The 16492-nt window shown below is 37.9% G+C and overlaps 1 protein-coding gene and 1 non-coding gene across 2 annotated transcripts; one reads left to right on the top strand and one right to left on the bottom strand.

Annotated features, from left to right (window-relative positions):
• Nucleotides 1–3735: 3735 nt before the first annotated feature.
• On the top strand, nt 3736–8349 carry LOC103417773 (uncharacterized). Its single transcript, XM_070805686.1, has one exon. The coding sequence runs from the start codon at nt 3736–3738 to the stop codon at nt 8347–8349; it is 4614 nt and encodes a 1537-aa protein (XP_070661787.1).
• Nucleotides 4318–4424, bottom strand: LOC114819350 (small nucleolar RNA R71). Its single transcript, XR_003766408.1, has one exon. It is a non-coding gene; the product is annotated as a small nucleolar RNA R71 (small nucleolar RNA).
• Nucleotides 8350–16492: the final 8143 nt, after the last annotated feature.

Consider the following 16492-nt stretch of genomic DNA (forward strand, 5'->3'; position numbering starts at 1 on the left):
CTTGTCTTCGGTTAATTAATTTTGTTTCTGATAATTTAGGTGAGATGACTGATTCACACGTGGCGGCCAGCTGACTTGGATAGTCGGTGGGTGGGTTGGGCTTTGTAGCAAGTTAAGCGTAATTTTGGATCAATGATATGATGTTATTTGGAAAAATGGTCCATTTAAATATGCTTCAAAAGACAATCTCATAAAATTATGTTATTTGGGAGTCTAATTTTCTCTTTTTTTTTTTTTAAGTACATCGATATTTTTACATTAAAGAGAGAGAGAGTTCGGCAAAACCACACAATAAGCAACCTAATTTGATATCGAATTAGCCATCCACAATATTCGAACTTAAGACCTCTCACTTTTAAGTGAAGAGGAATACCATCAGACCGTAGTACTGAGTGACAATTTTCTCCTTGTTTGCTGTCACTAGTTTAGGACTGAGGACACTTGAGTTTGAGATAGGACGTATCATATTGGAATTATGTGTTCTCGTGGCTTCTCGTTGTAATTGAATTCTAGTTTTTCGATAAAAAAATGCAAATAAGCATTGTCAAAAGCGAATTTGAATCACATTATTACTAGCTCGTTATGAAGCTTAGCCCACTGCCCACCCCCTTAGTGTAGAGATAATATTGTTTGTTAAAATAATAATAAATAAATAAATAAAAAATAAAAAAACTTGCCATCGGGCTAGTTTTAGGGCTGGCCCTGAGAAGGTATTGTGTGGGAAAACGGATTAGGAACATGTGATAGGGGATTTGAACACATAATGCAGTAATTTAAGTGCAGTACATGACATTAATAATTCATTGATATAGTACATGACATGTGGTATTTACGAAAGAAATAAACCAAGGGCATGATGCAGTGCAGTAATTTCAGTGGTCGGAATGGATTGCTAGACGTGGATCTATTAAGTAAGACTCATGAATGAAGAAGCAACTTTTTAGAGTTGCAAACTTGCAATGCCAGCTATTCCTGTCATGTGGATATAAGCGATATGAAATACACGCATTTGGTGGAAATGCTCATCAACTATTTGCAGTAAAAAAGGTATGTGATTGTGTTAGATCAAGTAGCTGCATTTTCATTTGGGATCTTCTTTCCATGAAAGCTTTCTCTAGCTGGCCTCACAGTTGCTGCCCCCACCAGAGTTTGAAGTCATTTCTAGGGAATTCTACCCTTGGATGCTCTCATGTCAACCAAAAAGATGAGAACTATGAATGCAGATGAGTACTTTGAGAAGCATCTTGAGTTGTAGACAAAGTTTGGCAATGAAATCTGAAATGACTGTTTGAGTGGATATTCAATGTTGGGCTTGGTGCGATTAAAGGCCCAAGAACGCGAAAAGTAAAAGGATGATTAGGCTTGGGCAGTTGGCAGCCTAGGAAGAATTGAAAATCATTTTTGCCAAGAAATAGGCAACAAGCCTATGTGAGAAGTGACAAGTGACAGATGATAGCTCATCTCCAGCAAAAAGTACTTTTCCATGGCATGAATAGGTAAATAACAAAAGTAGATGGTGACTCATCATACTATGGAGGCCATCACAAAAAAAGAAGGCTTGGACAGTCGGGGCTAGAAAGTCTATAAAAGCAATGAAAGACACAAGGAAGATCTCTCTCAACCAATCAATCAAAAGATATTCAACTCTGCACTCTAACAAGCAAGAAACCAGAAAGCTTTAGTTTGTTCAAACTTTACCCCTTTAGTCGCAGGTTGATCACTCATATATTTCATGCAATTATACCATCCATTTCTAAAGTTTTTGTGATGTTTTTGTGTTAAAATTGTGGCATTTTACCTTACCTTATGTTAATGTGCAGTTAATGTTGTTTTAGGACAAAAATTGGCAAAAAGAAATTGAATAAAGAAAGAAGTGGAAGGCACACTGGCAGAAAGAATAAAAACATAAAATGGAGAGAAGAAAGCAGTGGAGGACACACGGGACAGTGGGAGAGACTGACGGGGATAGCAGAAAGAAAAGAAGAATAAGGAGTGGAGAGGCAAGTGCGGTAGGTACAACAGAAAAATAAATAAATAAAAGAATAAAGGAAGGTCAGAAACAGAGGAGACAGGGAAGGCAGTAGGTGTGGAAATAAGAAAAGGGAGTGCACTGACAGACGGAAAAAGAATAAAAAAAAGGAGGGGGATGGACTGCAAGGTGGAGAGGAAGGCACGGGTTGGAAGGCAGACGAGAGAGAGAGAGGACTGCGCAGAAGCGAGGCGCAGAAGCACGGGAGTGACCAGACGCATGGCAGGGAACCAGCGAATGAAAAAAAAGAGAAACTGAAGAAGTCAGAGCACAGAAACTGACGGGAGCAGAAGAGGAACAAAAAAACGGGTGTTTTCTTTCTTGTTATTTTCTATGGATAATTTCTTATGTATGAACATAATTATGTGTAACTAATTTATTATGCTAGAGTGAGGCCATGAGCCGCAACATGAATATGTAGATTTATTTTTTTAATTGCTTAAGTGTTGTTACATGCTTGCTTTGATATTTTCAATCACTGAATTAAACTATCTATGTACCTTGATGCTTGATCACCATTAGGATGCTTAGAAAAGTTATCGGATGCAATTTTGAACGAATGTCACGTTAAAATTGGTTGTGCTTCTTGTGATTGAGAATTATACTCTCCTAAGGTAAATATCATGCTCTTAGGGATTATATGGTTTAACAAAAGGATTTTCACCAAGATTAAGGAATCACTCATGTTTATATTTAATCCAAATGTCATGGATAAGTTGCATGTAGTGGTATGCGTTTTAGCTTGAATGTCACAAGTAAAACATACACAAGGAAAATCCAACCTTCAAAGCATGTGTGTTTTCAATTATTTAAGCAATTGGAATAGCTACGTAGGAGTGTTGTTGGTAAAGGTTGAACTCTAGCATATTGTCAATCTATTTTTCTTCAATCATTTATTTTATCTTGAATTTCCTTATTTGTTTGTTTTGTTTAAGTTGAATCATTATTCCTAAAAACCAATTCCCATTTTAGATATTTGTTTAAGTCACATCCGGTAATATTTAGTTTTGTCAAATTAGTGTAATTCTTAAGTTTAAATAAGTTAAATACACAAAAACTCGTAAATTGTTTATATCAGTCCCTGAGGAGATCGACCTTGCTTGAGCCATTCTATACTACAAACACTTGTTCTCTTGCAAGAATTTTCTACGATTTAACCCTTTGTTTTACAAGTGGTAAAATCGCTATCAAGAAATTGGCGCCGTTGCCGGGGACTGTGCCAACAGTTCCCGAGTTTTTGTGTTTATTTTTCTTATGTTTATGTTTATGTCTTATTTTTATTAATCATTGAAAAAAAAAATTTATTTAAGAATCCTTCTTGATTAACTTTGGTACCGTAATAATGTTGTATATTTGTGTTAGAAATCTGTTTATGTATCCCCTTCACAAATTTCTGTTCTAAATCACGTATTATTAAATTTAAAAAAAAATTATTAAATTAAATTTAAAAAAAAACAGCAATTAATTTAGTTGAGTTTCGATCTTTGATTAAGTATAGTGGATGTGTGGTGTGAGATTTTTTGTCTTCATTTAATTAACTAGTGGTTGCAAATTTGCATAATTTGTGTTTTTAATTCATCTAGGTTTACTTACTTTCTTTTTCTTTTTGTTTTTGTTGTTTAGTTAGTTTCTGTTAAGTTTTATTTTATTTTACTTTTATTTTTTATTGTGGCTTAATTTTTCTATTGTTTGTTCAGGTGTAGTATATGGTGATTGGAACAAGGTCCAAGAATCAAGTGCTTATTCCTTACGACCTTGAACCAGAGAGAACTGCAAGGAAGTTAGCTCGAGAAAAATATTTAGCACAAGATTCCAACCTTGGTGATACTTTTCTTAAGGATTTGTTCCGTGATCCTGAGAGCAGCACATATATTTTCCAACCTTTGGCACCAGTTGCACACATGGCCCTAGCCTTACCTGCAGCAGGTCAACCTTTAAGGAATTCATTGGCAGCGAGAATCAATGCAGTGCCAAGGTGCATTATATATCCAGATGTGGAAGATGGGACAACTTTTGAAATCAAACCTCACATCCTCAACATATTGCCATCCTTTCATGGGTTGCCAAACAGTGATCCCAATATGCATTTGGCTGATTTTATTGAGGCATGTGACAACACCATAATCAGAAGTTTCTCTTCTGAAGCTATCAAGTTACGCTTGTTCCCGTTTTCTTTGAAGGACAAAGCCAAGGCGTGGCTGCATTATCTGCCTGCCAATAGCATTACAACATGGACAGAATTGCAAGAAAAATTTCTCAATAAGTTTTTTCCTTCTTCCAAGACGCTTGCACTCAAGAAAGAGATATTGGCTTTCGCTCAAAAACCAAACGAGTCTTTCCATGAAGCTTGGGAACGGTATAATGAGATGTACACAAAATGTCCTCATGCTGGGTTTGATTCTAACCTTCAAATGAACATATTTTATGATGGTCTCAATGCCACCACCAAGAGTCAAGTGAATGCATCTGCTGGAGGGTCGTTAATGTCAAAATCAGCAAGGGAAGCATTTGAGTTATTTGATATGATGGCTTCTGAATCCCAACAATGGACAGAAGAACAAACACAAAAGAGGGGAGTTTTTGAGATTTCTCAGAGTTCTCCTAATGTTTCTGCTCAAATTGCTAAAATGGAAAAGAATTTTAATGCCAAGTTTGCTGCCTTAATGCAGGTCTCTTCCATGCCCAATGCCCAAGAAGCGTGCATCATTTGTAGTGAGACAACTCATGACATCACTCAATGCCCCAACAAGGATAGCTACCCTGAGCTTGTGCAAGAGCATGTGAATATGGTGAATAATTTCATTAGACCCAGAAGTGACCCTTATTCCAATACATATAATCCTGGGTGGAAGAACCATCCCAATCTCAGTTGGGGTGGCAACCAACAGCCACGTCAATACCAACAGTCTTACCAATCAACTAGTGAGACTAAGAAACCATCTCTTGAAGACCAAATGTCACAGCTAGCTCAACATATGTCCGCTCTCTCTAATAGCACCAACAATTTTGTCCAATCAACACAAACTAGCATTCAGAATCTCACGGCATCAGTGGGGAATTTGGAGACTCAAGTTGGACAGCTTGCTACCATGTTTAATGAAAGAGAGAAAGGAAAGTTCCCGAGCCAATCTGAGCAAAATCCAAGAGGGATGGAGCATTGCAAAGTAATACGGACATTGAAAAGTGGCAAAAGCTATGACAACAGAGAAGTGGTGCACCGTGAAGCCGAAGTGGAAGAAGAAGAGTTTACTGAAAGTGCACCATTAGCTGCAAAGTCTCGGTCAGAGGCAATTTCTGAAGCAGGTATTCCAGATCCTAGTGCAAGTGACAAAGTGCAATCTCGACGCAACTCTGATTCAAACAAGGAAAAAGGCATTGGTAGTTTATTTGCACCTTCTGACAAGCCACCATACAAGCCACCTTTGCCATTTCCACAAAGGCAGCAACAACGTTCCAAGGATCAACAATGCATTGAATTCATGAAGACGTTGGCTAAGGTTCAAATTAATCTGCCTCTATTAGATGCTATTAAACAGATCTCATCATATGCCAAATTTCTGAAGGAGCTATGTTCTAAAAAGAAAAAGTTCTTGGAATATGAGAAGGTGATATTAACTGAGCAATGCAGTGCTGTCCTCTTACATAAGCTACCACCCAAGAAGAAAGATCCGGGGAGTTTCACTATCTCTTGTACTATTGGTAGTCTTGATTTTCATAAAGTATTGATTGATTTAGGAGCAAGTGTTAACCTTATGCCTTATTCTGTTTTTCAAAAATTAGGTGAAGGAGAACTCAAGCCCACATCTGTGAGTCTTCAATTGGCAGATAGGTCTGTGACCTATCCTTTGGGTATTCTGGAAGATGTGATTATTAAAGTGGATAAATTCTATCTTCCAGCTGATTTCATTGTACTTGACATGGAGGAAGACAAGGAAGTGCCTCTCATTTTAGGCAGACCGTTCATGGCCACCGCCAGGACACTTATTGATGTGGAAACAGGTACTTTAACCTTAAGAGTGCAAGGAGAGTCAGTTGTATTCAAACTCTTTGAAGCTGTCAAGCGTCATTTCGAACCTGAAGAGTGTTTTCGTGTTGATGTTTTGGATGGGATTGTGCATGCAAACTTTGCCTCACGATCATCTAATGATGAGCTGTTAACTTGCCTCACCAACCATGATGCTACGTTATTTATGGAAGAAAATGTGGTGGACGTCATTGCTGCATTGGATAGTGCACCAATTCATAATCCAAGGTGGCGACATGTTTATGAAAGCCTTGGAGTGCCTAAGCAGCCTCTTTTTCCTTCAAGTGAGCAAGCTCCGAAGTTAGAACTCAAGCTACTTCCGAGCCACCTTAAGTATGCTCATCTCGGGGTGAACGAGACCTTGCCTGTTATTATTGTTGCTGATCTTAATGACACGGAGGAAGACAAATTACTAAGAGTTCTTCGCAAGTATCAAGATGCTCTGGGGTGGACACTTGCTGACATAAAGGGCATTAGTCCAGCTTTGTGCATGCATAGGATTTTTATGGAGGCTGGGACTAAACCAACTGTTGAAACTCAAAGACGTCTAAATCCGATCATGAAGGAAGTTGTGAGAGTTGAGGTGATGAAGTTACTCGATGCAGGTATCATTTATCCAATCTCGGATAGCAAATGGGTGAGCCCGACTCAGGTGGTTCCAAAGAAAACTGGTATTACTGTGGTGAAGAATGATAACAACGAGCTTGTGCCTACAAGGATGACCACCGGATGGCGAATGTGTGTTGACTATAGAAAGCCCAATGACAGCACTAGAAAGGATCATTTTCCGCTGCCATTCATTGATCAGATGCTCGAGAGACTAGCTGGTCATTCTTTCTATTGTTTCTTAGATGGTTATTCAGGGTACAACCAAATTCCAATTGCCCCTGAGGATCAAGAGAAGACAATGTTTACATGCCCTTTTGGTACATTTGCATACAGACGAATGCCATTTGGATTGTGCAATGCCCTTGCCACTTTCCAACGATGCATGATGAGTATTTTTTCTGGAATGGTTGAAAATATTGTCGAGGTTTTTATGGATGACTTTTCTGCTTTTGGTAATTCTTTTGATATATGTTTGGATAACTTGTCTTTGGTTTTGGAAAGATGCAGGGAGACTAATCTTGTGTTAAATTGGGAGAAATGCCATTTTATGGTTAAGCATGGCATTGTGCTAGGACATCTAATTTCAAGCAAAGGAATAGAGGTCGACAAGGCAAAGATTGAGGTGATCGTCAAATTACCACCACCAACTTCTGTGAAGAATGTGAGATCTTTCTTGGGACATGCTGGTTTTTATCGAAGATTCATCAAGGATTTTTCCAAAATTAGTCGTCCTCTTTGTAATTTACTTGCTAAAGATGCTTGTTTTGATTTTAATGCAGACTGTCATGATGCTTTCAACAAATTGAAGAATCTTCTCACATCAGCCCCAATTATAACAGCTCCAGATTGGACCCTTCATTTTGAGCTCATGTGCGATGCTTCCGATTACGCTGTGGGTGCTGTTCTTGGTCAGCGACGTGACAAGCTCCCCCATGTTATATATTATGCCAGCCGCACTTTGAATGATGCTCAGCTGAATTATGCCACTACAGAAAAAGAATTACTTGCAGTGGTATTTGCTCTTGAAAAGTTTCGATCGTACTTAGTTGGTGCTAAAGTCATTGTGTATTCTGATCATTCTGCTCTCAAGTACTTATTGTCTAAAAAAGAGGCCAAACCACGATTGCTTCGATGGGTCCTTCTCTTGCAAGAGTTTGATTTGGAGATTCTAGATAAAAAGGGACGTGAGAATGTTGTGGCGGATCATCTCTCGAGATTAGTAAATGCAAGCACTGATGAGGCAGATTCATTGCCCCTGCAAGAGAGCTTTCCAGACGAGCAACTTCTAGCGGTTACTCATCAAGTACCATGGTATGCTGACATCGCAAATTATTTGGCATCTGGAGAAATACCATCAGAGTTCAGCTACCAACAAAGGAAGAAGTTCCTCTCCACTGTAAAACACTACTTTTGGGATGAGCCATACCTTTTCAAGCATTGCCAAGATCAAATCATTCGTCGGTGTGTCCCCTTAGAAGAACAAGAAAGCATTTTGAAGTTTGCTCACCACTATGCATGTGGTGGTCATTTTGGACCAAGAAGGACAGCGCCAAGATCTTACAGAGTGGTTTCTTTTGGCCATCTTTATTCAAAGATGCATACCTATGCTGCCAGGCTTGTGATAAGTGTCAAAGAGTTAGAAATCTTTCTCAAAGAAATGAGATGCCCCAACAAAGTATTTTGGTGATTGAATTATTTGATGTTTGGGGTATAGACTTCATGGGACCATTCCCTTCTTCACATGGCAATCTTTACATCTTGGTGGCGGTTGATTATGTCTCTAAGTGGGTGGAGGCAATAGCTTCTCCAACATGCAAAAGTTCTGTGGTGTTCGGTTTCTTGCAGAATACTATTTTTTCCCGATTTGGAGTACCTCGTGCTATCATCAGTGACGAAGGTACGCACTTCTTAAATCGCACCATGGCTTCCCTTTGTGCCAAGTATCATATTCACCATCGCATAGCCACTCCATACCATCCACAGACATCTGGACAAGTTGAAGTATCTAATCGGGAGCTCAAGAGGATTCTTGAGAAAACTGTCAGTTCATCTCGAAAGGATTGGAGTTTAAAGCTTACTGATGCTTTGTGGGCATATAGGACAGCTTATAAGACACCAATTGGGATGTCTCCTTTTCGTTTGGTGTATGGGAAAGCTTGCCATCTGCTTATGGAACTTGAGCACAAGGCATATTGGGCAATTAAGCACCTCAATTTTGACTACCAAGCAGCGGGAGAGAAGCGGAAGCTGCAGTTGAATGAACTGGAAGAAATAAGGAATGATGCTTATGAGAATGCAAAGATTTACAAGGAGAAGACCAAGAAATTTCATGATGCTCACATCCTTCGTAAAGAGTTTCAACCGGGTCAGAAGGTTTTGCTTTTTAATTCAAGATTGAAACTATTCCCAGGAAAGCTAAAATCACGTTGGAATGGTCCATATCGTGTTGTACAGGTCCATCTTCATGGGGCTGTGGATATCCAAAACATGCAAACTGGTTTTGTCTTCAAAGTTAATGGGCATCGCTTGAAGTTATACAAGGAGTCTTCATATGATCTTGCTAAGGATTCCATCACTTTGAAGGAACCTGTTATTTGAATCAAGCTGCCAACAGAATGTCTAGCTCTAGACAGTAACTAAAGCGCTTCTTGGGAGGCAACCCAAGTTTTCTATCTTTCATCTTTAGTTTGAATAATTTTAAATGTTCTTGTTCTGTTTTTCTCTTGTTTTCTGGTTTGTGTGTTTAAATCCTACTTTTGCTCCCTTATGCAGGTAATGATTTTGCAGTCTCTACCACAACTTCTTGCAAAGTTTCTTAATCCCACAGGGTACTCACACATTTGCTCTCCTCGCCTACACAAATTGGTGTGTTCTTTCCTTTTCTTTATGTGTCTTTATTTCATTTTGTATTTCTTTCCTTCCATTTTTATGTCTTATTGTTCAAAATTCATTTCATTATCATTGGGGACAATGCTATAATTAAGTTTGGGGGTGGAAATATATTTCGTTAGTTTATTTCTTTTTCAAAAAAAAATAATAATAATAATAATTAAAAATAAAAAAAAAAGTTTTTGCATTTTTATTGTTGTTTGTAGCTACTTCTCAATTCAATGATGAGATTTGATTTTAATTTCCTTCTTACTTTCAAGAAGTCTAAGTTCTTTTCGTTGTCTTTGTGTTAACTGTGATTTCCAGAAATCAACTTGAAAAATAAATGTGCCTAGTCTTGTCAATGTGAAACTTGAGCATGATTTAGCGTTTCATATGTGAATCATGTGAGATTATGTAAACCTTGTGAGTTTTTGAGCCTATACATGATTGAACCATTATACATCAATCTCATTCCTTCTTGTGCGTATGATCTCACTGTACATGTATCTCTAGAACTTGCTTTATACTACTCGATTCATTAATCAATTCATGTAATAACTTGGAAGTGATATAGGCCATTTTTGGATCGTTTGAGCCTTTCATGCCTACCTTATATGCTATGTTTATCCGTAGTAGCCCATTGAGCCTTTAACTAAGCCATTTCTTTGTTAGCCACATCTCTTTACCTTGCTCCAATATTGGAGTTGAGCCCATACACAAAAATCGATTCCTTATTGTTTTGAGAAAGTATTACATGGGTTGTGCTCTTGGGGGTTTCATTTATGTAGAAAGATGGATGGAGCATGTGTATTACAATGAAATGTGAATTTGATGGGTGATGTAGCTTTTGCAAAATTGTTTCAAAAAAAAAAAAAAAAAAAAAAAAACGAAATATAAGAAAATTGGAGAAATGTTGATTAGTTGAAAATGTATCGATAGAGTATAAATTTCCTTTTGAAGTTAAATTTGGGGAGTAACAGGTGCTCGAGGTTTTATTATTTTGCTTTCAATTTGAGGTGGTGTGATATTGAGGTGTTGGAAAACTACCAAAGTGTACTTTCTCAAAACTTTTGATTTCCATATCCTTTCTTTCATTAGCCTATCACCTTTAGCCCCATTACAACCGTAATAAAGTCCTATTGATCCAAAGTATTACTTAAATATTGATAAGCGAGTTAGGTGGACAAGCAAGCATATGGCGGCATGTACAATGAGATCATTTGAGTGAAACACATTAACCAAAACTTATGAGTGAATGAGCGTATGTCTTGTGAGAAACTCACATGTTTGCATATGATGATTTAAAGGAGTTTGGAATTGCATTGACATGACTAGCTCACACATGGCTTTTCAACGTTTTGTTTGAAGGAATTTTGGTTAACTATTGGATGATGTTTTGAGCTCTTGTTACTTACTTCTTGGTTGTTTGTTTCATGATTAGCACTTATCTCTAAAATCGAGTTTGAGAAGTTGGCTACCAAGTTGTTGAATCTAGTTTTAGTTGAGTGGTTTTGTTTTGTGTTTTGTTTTGCTAGAGGACTAGCAAAAATGCAAGTTTGGGGGTATTTGATCACTCATATATTTCATGCAATTATACCATCCATTTCTAAAGTTTTTGTGATGTTTTTGTGTTAAAATTGTGGCATTTTACCTTACCTTATGTTAATGTGCAGTTAATGTTGTTTTAGGACAAAAATTGGCAAAAAGAAATAGAATAAAGAAAGAAGTGGAAGGCACACTGGCAGAAAGAATAAAAACATAAAATGGAGAGAAGAAAGCAGTGGAGGACACACGGGACAGTGGGAGAGACTGACGGGGATAACAGAAAGAAAAGAAGAATAAGGAGTGGAGAGGCAAGTGCGGTAGGTACAACAGAAAAATAAATAAATAAAAGAATAAAGGAAGGTCAGAAACAGAGGAGACAGGGAAGGCAGTAGGTGTGGAAATAAGAAAAGGGAGTGCACTGACAGACGGAAAAAGAATAAAAAAAAGGAGGGGGACAGACTGCAAGGTGGAGAGGAAGGCACGGGTTGGAAGGCAGACGAGAGAGAGAGAGGACTGCGCAGAAGCGAGGCGCAGAAGCACGGGAGTGACCAGACGCATGGCAGGGAACCAGCGAATGAAAAAAAAAAGAAACTGAAGAAGTCAGAGCACAGAAACTGACGGGAGCAGAAGAGGAACAAAAAACGGGTGTTTTCTTTCTTGTTATTTTCTATGGATAATTTCTTATGTATGAACATAATTATGTGTAACTAATTTATTATGCTAGAGTGAGGCCATGAGCCGCAACATGAATATGTAGATTTATTTTTTTAATTGCTTAAGTGTTGTTACATGCTTGCTTTGATATTTTCAATCACTGAATTAAACTATCTATGTACCTTGATGCTTGATCACCATTAGGATGCTTAGAAAAGTTATCGGATGCAATTTTGAACGAATGTCACGTTAAAATTGGTTGTGCTTCTTGTGATTGAGAATTATACTCTCCTAAGGTAAATATCATGCTCTTAGGGATTATATGGTTTAACAAAAGGATTTTCACCAAGATTAAGGAATCACTCATGTTTATATTTAATCCAAATGTCATGGATAAGTTGCATGTAGTGGTATGCGTTTTAGCTTGAATGTCACAAGTAAAACATACACAAGGAAAATCCAACCTTCAAAGCATGTGTGTTTTCAATTATTTAAGCAATTGGAATAGCTACGTAGGAGTGTTGTTGGTAAAGGTTGAACTCTAGCATATTGTCAATCTATTTTTCTTCACTCATTTATTTTATCTTGAATTTCCTTATTTGTTTGTTTTGTTTAAGTTGAATCATTATTCCTAAAAACCAATTCCCATTTTAGATATTTGTTTAAGTCACATCCAGTAATATTTAGTTTTGTCAAATTAGTGTAATTCTTAAGTTTAAATAAGTTAAATACACAAAAACTCGTAAATTGTTTATATCAGTCCCTGAGGAGATCGACCTTGCTTGAGCCATTCTATACTACAAACACTTGTTCTCTTGCAAGAATTTTCTACGATTTAACCCTTTGTTTTACAAGTGGTAAAATCGCTATCACAGGTCCACCGTAGAAAGCCATCTTCTGTCAAGTTTTAGAAGCTATGCTACCTTTCCGTGTGTTGTAGTATCGAATATCCTTAGTAAACCCGATTTATATTTCATTCTCCAAGACTTCAACCCCTGTAAAACACAAAGAAAAGTTGTTGCAAGAAGACCAACCTTGCTTGACAAGGTTGTAATCTTGCCCGAGTCTCTTTTGTTTGTACTTACATAAAGTAGATCTGTTGTTTATGCATCTTTCATTGGATCCTATATCATTTTCGACTGTTTTTGTTGAGCAAAATTGTACACAAAATGTAAATAAATAATTCACTCGACACAATTTCACCCTCATTCAATTTTCCGAATAGGGTTTTATTAGTTTGAGTTCTACTCATTCTAGACTATGCGTCTATTAATTACAATCCGTCATTAAAAAGGAAAAACCCTTTGATTCCAATATGAATAAATCGTAACTTGGGGATTTGGGTGTTTATTTGATCTTGCCCAACACCTAGGTCGAGCCTTAGATTGCCTACTTACCCTCGTTGAGGGATCAAGTCACTCGTAGTTCCTTTGCTTTGGTATGTGGATTTTTAGTGAGTGAATGACCCACTAAAAAGGATTTGGTGTTTGGTTTATTTGGGTGAATTTGGTTGAATGAACCAAGGATTCAGTTTTGTGTTCTAGAATATGGTACTAGATTGCCTACGTATCCTTGGTGGAATTAAACCAGCATAGTTCACAATGTATTTAGTACCTTCAGTGAGTGGATGATTCACTAAAGAACAATTTGTATTTTTGTGTTCTTTGCATTTGATGCCTTATGTAGTTTCAGCTCGTGCAGGCTAGGAGCATTTGATGCCTTGTGTAATTTCAGCTCGTGCAGGCAAAGATTTTAAGTCATTGGAGCTTTTGATGCCTTGTGCAGTTTTAGCTCATGCGGGCGAGGACTTTGAGCCATTTGAGCATCTTGGAGTCCTCGGGGTTTGTCTTCTGCTGTTGTTGGTGCTGCGATGAGAGAAGCGAAGAAGTCGTCTTATGGTTTTGCTCCATTTTTGCCGAGAAAAGAGAGGGAACCAAAGTCCCTATAAGTTTTGATGAGGAAGGAGTTTGATTCCCTTAGGCCCTAACTTTTGCTGGAAATCGGTGGAAGCCTCACCATTTTCTTTGCTTTGGGGAGTGGGAAAGCAAAGCTCCTCCATTCTTTTCTCCAAAAGCTGAAACACAATGACAAAGGAACCATTAAAAAAAACAATAAACTTACCTTGTTTTTTTTTATATATATCCTTGTCTTGTATCCCTTATGCTTGCTTTTCTCTTCTATTTTTTTTGTCTTGTCTCCCTTGTTGTGTGCTCTTCTCTCTTGTCCTCTTTCTCTCGATTTCTCCTTTTTGCTTTTGCAGTCAATCTCCTTTTTTATAGACTTAGGGTGATAAGAAGAGGTGAGAAAGTGGGTAGTTTTTCATCAACTCCCTTTTGAACGTTGGAGGAAATGGGCAACTCCTCACACGTTCCAGCAACATCTTTAATTTTTCAGATTTAATTCTTTTTTTTATTTGTTTAAAAAAATTAATGGTGTAGATTTTCTTGGTTAATCTTCACCATGGATTTTAATTGCTACCATCATCTCCACTTTCCCTGAATTGAGGAACCATTTTTTTACCCCAATAGATTGCCCCCTTAAGCATCATGTATGAATTTTTTTTTGCATGCATGAGGCTTGATAATTTTTGTGAGCTTGGACTTATGATTGCATCTTTGTTTTGCAGTTTGAATCAGCACATACATTTGTTTGGTGAGCATGATTTTGATAGGAGGGAAGTACATTTTCTAACGACCAAACGTATGACCGATTTCTTCCGTTAGATTCTATTAGGCTTGTTGTCCACCTTAGGCTTTTCTAGCTATGAAGGCTTGAGTGCCACTCCTTTTGCAATTTGATCTCACCATGAATGAGATATATTTTCACATTCTTCCGAAGTTGTCCAGCGATTTACCTGCAATAAATTTGGTGGGAAGAATATATTTTTGGTGATTTTATGGCTGCATCCAACTTTTTAGATTAGATTGCCTACGTACCCCATAAAAGGATCAAGCCAAACATAGTTTATCCCTTAGTTTTCAAGGTTTTATTTTTATGTTTTTATAGCCGCACCTAGCTTCAATGAGAGACTGCCTACGTACCCTTTTTTAGGGATCAAGCCATTAGTAGTTCAGAGTGAGAATTTTTTTTTATACCACCTTATTAGGATTTACGTCTAAAGAGCTTACTCTCCTTCTATTCCTTTGTTGATCTCTTCAATTTCTGACCACGCTCGAGACCCAAAACACTTTTGGGCAATTTGCTTTCCAACATTGCACGTCATCGAGACTAGCTCATCAAATGTTTGAGGCTCTGCAATAGCAACAAAAGTTCTGATCTCGAGTACGAGCTTATGTGAGCATACTTGTACTGCCGTCACCTCGGTCAATTTCTCTGTGCATTGCAATTTTAGGCATCTCCATCTTGTGATGAAATCATTTATGCTTTCGTCATGCCTTTGCATGACATTAGCTAAATCCACTATTGAGATTTTTCTTTTGGAGCTGACGAAGTGTGCAAGAAATGACTTTTGCATGTCGTCCCATGTATGGATAGAACATGGAGGCAATTACGTGTACCAAGTGAAAGCTGGTCCTTTTAGTGATTGCACAAATTGCCTTATTAGCAAGGCGTCAGATTGTGATGTCTCTCCACAGGCTAAATAGAAATGAGCTAGATGTTCTTGTGGGGTGCCATTTATGCCATCAAATTTTTTGAAGCTTGGTCTTTGATAACTATTTAGGTATGGCATTGCGTCGTAGTGTGCGGGGTATGGTCTTTGGTACCCTAAAATTGGTGGAGTTAAGGACATATGGAATTTACGAATGTTCTCATCAAATATTTCCTTGATTTCTTGTTGTGTGATTTGACCTGAGGAACCTTCTTTTTTTGTCTCACTACCACCAACAATGTTAGCATTAACGGCTAGTTGTGCAGTTAATGCTGCAATTTCGGTGTCTTTTTCAGCTAGCTTCCTTTGCATTTCTTGAAGCTGCTCTTCTAGACTTGATGTGCCAATTACCATGACTGACATAGACTCTACATCTTCATTTTTTCTCTTTAACCATTTGGGGATGTTGTTCAAGGCAAATGTCTTGGAACGAGATTGATGTAGTCTTGCTTGAGCCTTTGATTGTTTAATATGACCAATACATGGTCGTGACTTGGCTTGGAGATCGGGGAATGCCCCCTGTGATTTCGAGCTAATGTGAAGCCCCATGACTTGGTTTTTAAACTTGACTTGAGATTTTGGATATGCCCTCTGTAACATGTAGGCTTGAACTCTCATTGCCTCATTGTCGTGTATTTTCGGATTCATCTTCTTGGACTTGACACAACTTGTCACATTGGAATGCCCCCATAGGCGGTGTATGTTAGCAACCTTGACTTTACCTTCAATGTACCAGACTTGTGATTTGATATTTGAGATGGTATTGTCTTTCTTGGCAGGTTGTATACGCCTTGTGGTATTTTTTCTTGAAACTTTCTTTTCTTTTTTAAAAGAAACCACTCTTATAGGCTCCGCAGTGATTAATGTGATTGGAATTGAGCCAATCATGATTTTAGTTGTGGTGCAAGCTTTATCAGCTGTAAGTGCATTAGTCTTGATGACTCTGTGCTTTTTGGTCTTCACAGCTTTGGTTGATGCAAGTGGAACCTTAGCAACTATGTTTGGGATACCTTCAGTAGCTTCCACGGCATCATCTTTTCTTCTTTTCTTCCTAAGAACTTTAGCAACTCGTTTCTTCGCATTTTTGGTGGTGTTCTTAGATGGAGTCCTCTTCTACACGGTCTTTGCGACTTTGCAGTTGCCTTGTTGG

The sequence above is a fragment of the Malus domestica genome, chromosome 10 (genome assembly GCF_042453785.1).
Source record: "Malus domestica chromosome 10, GDT2T_hap1".
Classification (NCBI taxonomy): domain Eukaryota; kingdom Viridiplantae; phylum Streptophyta; class Magnoliopsida; order Rosales; family Rosaceae; genus Malus; species Malus domestica.